Genomic DNA, 7,368 nt, shown 5'->3' with positions numbered 1-7,368 from the left:
ATAACATGTTTTTTGGCACTTCTTGCTTATCTTATCTAATTTAAGACTTTTTTTTCTCTTTACTCACAGTGGTTGCCTGGAAGAGATCGCTCGAAAGCAATAAGGCCGCCAGTTGCCCTCCTTTTGATTTAATTATGTTCAATTTTTTTATATTGTAATGTAACGGAGTGTTAATAAATAAATAAATAAAATAATTTGTATAAATGTATCGTTTATTACGAATTAGTGACGTCTCTATTTATTTAAAGTGCTATTGTGACTGTAAGCTATACTAACAGCTCCATAGATATACCAACTAAGGGTCAAGTTTACGCATTTTTTAGCAAGTTTTTTATGCTGGTGCGACGCAAGATCATTAAAAGAGACTCGTTTCGGCGCTTTTGTGGGGCAAACGTATAAATTCGGACGGTAGCGGCCGACATATTATCAGACTAATTAATCGGTTTGTTTTTCACGAGCGTAATTTAAAGACAATGTTGATATCTTTATAATACTAAATGTTAGTGGAGGTTTTAGAAGCGTTACCACAGATAATGGGGTTTATAAAAACAACGTTTATGACATGTGTACGTTAATGAATAGACTTGAAAGTGAAGAGAGCTCAATACTAGAAAAAAAAAATTATACAGAACAAGAGGACTAATGGTCATCACCTGATGTTACGTCACACCACCGATAGTTACGCTTTTAGAAGGCTGGATATTGCTTCAGCATCGCTAGATAGACTCTTTTTATGAATAATTATTTACATTTATAGTCCTCTATACAGAAATACGTCAATTTTCCAGTTTCAATTCTACTTTAGTTAAACGTGTATTAAGTTTTCTGGTAATTTCACCTACTGGCACACAGCAAGATATTTATAGTCCAAGAAAACAGATAGATTTCTTGGACTATAAATATCACGCTTAGTCATTTGACCAATAGGCCATTTCGCATAGTCAAAAGATAAGTATGTAATCGAAATGTACTTTAACCAGATCTTTGAAAGCGCGCATGTAACTTTTTAGACAATTATGTTTCTACCTATAAACGCTAAAACAATATTAAATAATATTCGCACATTAATGTGTGACTAATTCAAAACTTCTATTAGAAATATTTAATATCGCTACTAAAAACTTCAATAACAAATTGATTTAAAAAATCGGTCCAATGTTTTTACCTAGAAAATAACAACTAAAAAACCACCCAGAAGCCTTCTAAACCCCTTTTCATTCATAAATCATAAAAAAAGCTCGAAACATATTATTCCCGCGTTGACAATGCATGATTAATATACCAATAAAACCTACGCCATAAGAATTCATTTTTGTTATTAATTCTTTGAATTTCTTAAAGAATTCCAACGATTATAGACCCTTTAACATTCTTTTATATCATTTAGTTCTCCTACGCGAGTTTATAAAGCCCTCATGCGTAACGATGCACCATATATATTTTGATTAAATTACAGTTAACTAGTAAAACAATTCAGGGTGTCTAAGGTTATAGGTATGTGTAGTTTATAAGGGGTAGGTACACAAAACGTACGATACATACTCTATGTATTACATCCTAAAAAAACTATATAATACCTAAAAGTTTTTGAATAAATAAAATATTATAAATTACATTTTATGTTTGGTATAAAGAAACAATTAGACGGTAGGTATATTAATCCAAGACAGGAAAGAACAGTTTGCTTGAGCCAATAATAAAATTTATTTATACACTACACGTAGGGGTAGACCACAGCTTTCCACTTGCTGCGGTCCTGACAAACCTCTCTTGCTTCATCCACTTTCATGATATTAAACATGCATACTCGTCGGTTCTGGGTACTTTTAACTTGTCCCTTTTCTAGAACCTCCAGCATCCAGGTATGTACGCCATGCCAACCCAACCTAACTTCACTTGCCTTTGTATATCCTTGTTAATTGTAATATTATAGAATAAATATAAAATTTAAAAACAAATTTCTATGTTACATGCCAATCTGTAAACAGTTTGGTTAGTGATAATTGTATAGCAGTTTATCGAAAATATTCAAACTTTAATCATTTCTATTTTTTTTTACCTTTGTTCAATAAATTTATCATATACCTGTATTTCCTAATTAAGTTCAATATGACAGAAATTAACAACCAAATTGAGACAAAATTTATTTGATAAAGTTTTAATAATCATGATATCCCATCATCTGTAATTATTTCCCCCTTTTGCTTCTTTGCCTTCATGTGAGCCAAATATATCGTCCACACAAAGCTGGCCGCGCTTACGAACACGATACGATTCTTCTCTGATATAAAATAAAAGTTTAAAGTCTGCGCCGTTGGCCAGAAAACAACACCGATCTTATAAGTGGGCCAAAACTTCTCCCTAACCTCATTCATGCAAGCTTTAATGGGTTTCTTTTCTAGCAAACTCATCCCGAAAAAGAAATACGCCATAGCAAGCGGAGAGTATGATACTTGTTCGATTAATGCTCTTTTTATCGCTGTGTACAACGATTTTCTTTTAAAGAACCTACTGGAGAATTTCAACCAGCCATAGAAGACGGGTGCCATGAAGAATGTACCGAAAAAGCCAAAGCGTGCGGCTCGGTTCCAATCCGCGTTCTGTATTGGTGTACCATTTGCGAGGTAGTCCTGAGTGATGCTGCAGGTTGGCCATATGACAGCATATGACACCATCCCGCGCACTAACGGAAATTGAACGGGGAGTCTGAGGATTTTCGTTATTATTCCACTCGTTTTTCGTCTCATGCGACGGAGACGTGTAAATAAGTTTGGCATTTCAAATGACAATGGCCGACCATAGATTATCGAAACAGCTGTTGTATGTTTTGACTTTATAAGAATATTATTTTCAAGAATAAATAAATAAAAACTCAATAGTAGGTTAGATTATATTTTGTGCTTTTATTTAATAATTGTTATTGTCTTTAATTACCTCAAAATTGACTAATCATGCCCTGCGCCCGCACGCGCGTTATTTTTCGCAAGTCATCATTGTTATCGCAAAGAGAATCGCCGAATCGACTAACTCGAGTGAAATAATCGAATGATATAATTCGATTGTTCTAATCGTTTGTCTCGATGGGTGGTCAGATCCGATAAAATTAAGAATACCTACCTACTTACCTAATTTGTAATGTAGGTATAAATCTTGAAAACAACTAACTATATTCATAGGAACTTGTACTGTTCGGAGATGCTAACTTGAATTTCATTATATCTCTATCACAACAAATACAATAGTTTAGGTGTATAAAATAGAAAGTCTATTGAACTGAAGAATTAATGATGATGCAAGTTAATAAATTCACTGTCTAATTAAATTAAATCTATTCATTTATTAAATTCCCTGGTTTACTTGCTTTTTTAAATTATTTCATATGTACATTGTATGGCAGAGTAATATTTACTCACACTTCACAGTCTAAGAATCTTTAAAAACACGTTAATCTTTGTATTGGATTTCACTGGCACCTAGTATATTTTAAAGACAATACTAACAATGATGATCTGTTGCAGTTTTTAAATTATTACATTAAGAAACGCGCCATCTAGCTAATTCCTTACATAATGAACATAGAGGCATAGGTTACCATTTCATGGTACATGATAGTTTAGTTATATCCCGCTAGATGACACTATACTCAAATAAGGACTACTTAATTCTAAATACTTCTTGTATTTATCAATATCCTATTTATACATATACATGGGGTTTATATATAAATAGGATATTGATAAACTTTATATATTTTAATGAAATTGATTAAATTAATACAATATTTTTTTATGTTTGACTACTTGTCAATAGGTGGCGTTATTTTGAGATATGCATTAATAAAATATAATCATTACAGCTACTGTTCAAAAGATGCCGCTGCTTCAGTTTAAAATTATATGTTTGTACAAAACTCTATTGTCTAAAATTATAACTGAAATTTGAGAATTTCTTTAAGGAGAAACTAAAAACTCATTGAATACATAAAATGGAATCTGTAGAACCAGATAAATTTGCGTGCTCCTAAGTATAAACTTTAAGGTTGGTGTGGTGGACTCAGTTTCCGCAATTTGTCTCATAATTAGTCCGTTATAAGTTCTGGCTAATGTAGTCAGCCTAGCTAAGAAGCTAGCAGGAAGGCCTGAAGCACAAAAGTCTCCTGGGAACTTTACAGGCTTAACGGAGCGACACTCACTGGCTCCTAGGTATTTAAATCCACCTTTGTCTTTCAGTTTGACATAATATGAACGATAAAACACTTGAAACAACCTAAAAATTAACAAGACCATAAAAATCCAATTTTATTACAACTTTGACATGGGCTCTTTAATACCACTAAAACACTTCAAAGTTTGACAATAATTACTTTTTACGGCGTGCTAAATACCTCTGAAACTTATTTTACTAAAAATTTGAAGTTAAAAAACACTTGACAAGAGCTTTGTAAGTCACGCACATGGGAAACATATACGATAAATATACATATTTTACAAAGAACGCATAAAGAATGACAACACAGAAAGGTTTCTGTCCAGAGACTCTTTAATCGTTACAGTATCATTGCAATATCATTACGGTTTACGATCAATGAAAGGATCAATAAAAGTAGTGTCGAAAAAAGGATCTTGTCTTGTCTCAGGGTCAGCCTAGGAATGGTCATGAAAAGACAAAGTAAACAGGTCATATGACAAACGGAAGCTATTTTATTACTGTTTTTTGTTTTACGAAAGTTGTCCTTAATTTTATGGGTTTTTGGAATAAACGAGAATTTAAGTTGGCAACTTTATGGTCAGCACACGCCGAAATCACATTGTATAATGGAAAACGTTTTTTTCGGTTACTTTATGGTAATATAGATGCGAGGCGTAGCGTAGCGTAGGCGTAGGCGAACTACGGGTTACATGTATTATAATTTTTAAAAAAAAACGTCATACCAGAGTCATACTTAGCGCAAAGCGTCAACTCGAATGTTAAGGCAAGATTCAGAAACGAGACCACGTACTGTCACTCCTATATGTCAAAATCAAATACAATTTTGACTTACGTACGTCAGAACGAACCCTTGCAATAAAATTTTCTTTCTTTTTGCTAAAGTCAGAAGTTCTTCTAGAAGGTCGAAGAGTTCTTGTAGTTAACAGTGGTTTATTTAAATATAATAGATACCGAAGGACATATGAATATTTTTCCTACCTGTGCTGAAATGTATTGTTTTTTTTTTAATTCAGCTTATTTATTACCAAATTTACAATTACAAGTATAAATTAATAAACTATTAGAAAAGCGTTAATACAATTTTATTAAGAACTAGCTAGCAAACTTGATTTCGCTTAATATGATTTTTACTTATCCTACCTTTGTAGTAGCATTATATTTGATACTACCCAATAAACAGTTTGCGTTTCTGAAAACAAAACCTAATAATTGAAAAAATAACTATAAATATATTCGAACTGTTCCAGCCGTCTTCTAGTTTTGCGCTCGCCAACATATTGTGCATTATTTTACATAGTAATAAGAAACTATTCCTGTTTAAATAATATGATTGAAAGGAACATTAAATAATTTCTGTTAATATTAGTGTAGAAGAATTTATTTATTTGATTACAAATTGAAAGAGGCCGTCGACAACTTGTTTATCATATGTCGACACGTCATAATTTAAAGTAATCTGAGAGTTTCTGTCACCTTCGATGAAATTAAATAGGTGTTTGATACCCTACATAAAATATAGAGAATATTTGTGTACTTATTTAAGATAATTACGGGTCGGGTTCATCATCTGGATATTATGGAGAGACCCATACGGGTACCAAGTAGAAACCTGAAGCTTCCGGCAAAACTTTTGGATGTACCGCGCGCACATTCCTACTTGGTTAGCAAAGCGCCATTCACGCGAGCAAATTAACAAAATTTCTACTGAGGACACCTATTTGTATGGCTGAGTTCTGGAAGAGGTGCTTGCTATATTGTTAGTTTAAGATTTAGGCATATAACTATAATTTTTTAAATGTTTTTTTTTGTAGGATAATCGGTGTAGGTATTATTCTAGCGTTCTATCAAATTAGTTGTAAGTGTTAAGGTAGAATAACGACGTGGAAATAAATAAATAATTAAATTTTTATCTTATACTTTTGAGATATCATTACTCATATATATAGTAGCCCATATCTGACCGTTGTAGTCAGCAAGGAAACATCTAGAGCGGACTATCTTTTTCCACATTCAGCGCCTCTTTCAGGCTCTTTCACAGTGTACAGTTTTGAGAATGATGAGTCTTATATTGGTCCACCTGGTTAGTGAAGGGCCACGTGATATTTGCCTTCTGTATTACCAATCAGTTTCTCCAAGCTTCAAAGTCTGTGCGCAATAAGAAAAAAATAATCATAATTAACAATTAATAAAAGAGCAATGTCTAAATATGTTATCTGTTTGTTGTCTTTTAATTAATAGATAGTGACGTATACATGCCAAAAAAATATACATATAATTCCTTGAGTCCCACCCCGTCATCTTACCACAATTTGTACAATCCTGATGAACGCTGGCATTTTAGTTTTTAATGCTTCATAGTATTTATAGTTGGATTTTAAACTAATTGTAATTTTAGCTTTTTTATAATTGAGATGAAGTATAAGTAAGCAGTGTTGGCCTAGTGGCTTCAGCGTGCAACTCTCATCCCTGAGGTAGTAGGTTCGATCCCCGACTGTGCACTAATGGACTTTCTATGTGCGCATTTAACATTCGCTCGAACGGTGAAGGAAAACATCGTGAGCAAACCGGCTTGCCTTAGACCCAAAATGTCGACGGCGTGCTTTAGGCACAGAAGGCTGATCTCCTGCTTGCCTATTAGATTAACAAATGATTTTGAAACAGATACAAAAATCCAGAGGTCCAGACATAAAAAAGGTTGTAGCGCATTGATATATTTTAAGTATAAGTAAGATGAAGAAAAACTTGAGATCAGGTACCTAAGGACATATATTATGTTTAAGCGATCGTTATAACTTGCGCTTCCATATCAGTTCAATCATATTTTTGATACCTACAACAACAAAACAACTCTAAACCGCTAGCGAACGCTAAAAATAGAATTTAAACGCATTGTAAATTGAAACAATTACTTATGAACAATATCCTGGCATATCAATAATAAATGAGAAATAAACTTCACACGCAAATGATATCATCAATTTATTTACAACTTCACTGAAAATGAAAAGCTCTAAAGACAGGGATAGAGATATGATTCCCGTTGCGTTGGAAAGAGATAGATAACCGCCCTAAGCTCCGCCCACAACACAGCAGGCGTCAAGGATTGGCTTCGATTTAAATCTCGACAACCATCAGTCTGCTTCTACATGTGATTAAAAC

The 7,368-nt window shown here is 33.2% G+C and overlaps 1 protein-coding gene across 1 annotated transcript; it reads right to left on the bottom strand.

The window, feature by feature from the left end:
• Window positions 1-2,165: 2,165 nt before the first annotated feature.
• On the bottom strand, window positions 2,166-2,759 carry LOC123720536 (mpv17-like protein 2). Its single transcript, XM_045677194.1, has one exon. The coding sequence runs from the start codon at window positions 2,745-2,747 to the stop codon at window positions 2,166-2,168; it is 582 nt and encodes a 193-aa protein (XP_045533150.1). The 5' UTR covers window positions 2,748-2,759.
• Between the last annotated feature and the right edge of the window lie 4,609 nt (window positions 2,760-7,368).

The sequence above is a fragment of the Pieris brassicae genome, chromosome 1, assembly GCF_905147105.1.
Source record: "Pieris brassicae chromosome 1, ilPieBrab1.1, whole genome shotgun sequence".
Taxonomy (NCBI): Eukaryota; Metazoa; Arthropoda; class Insecta; order Lepidoptera; family Pieridae; genus Pieris; species Pieris brassicae.
The sequence above is the reverse complement of the archived record's forward strand: the minus strand, read 5'-3'. Positions and strand labels throughout refer to the sequence as shown.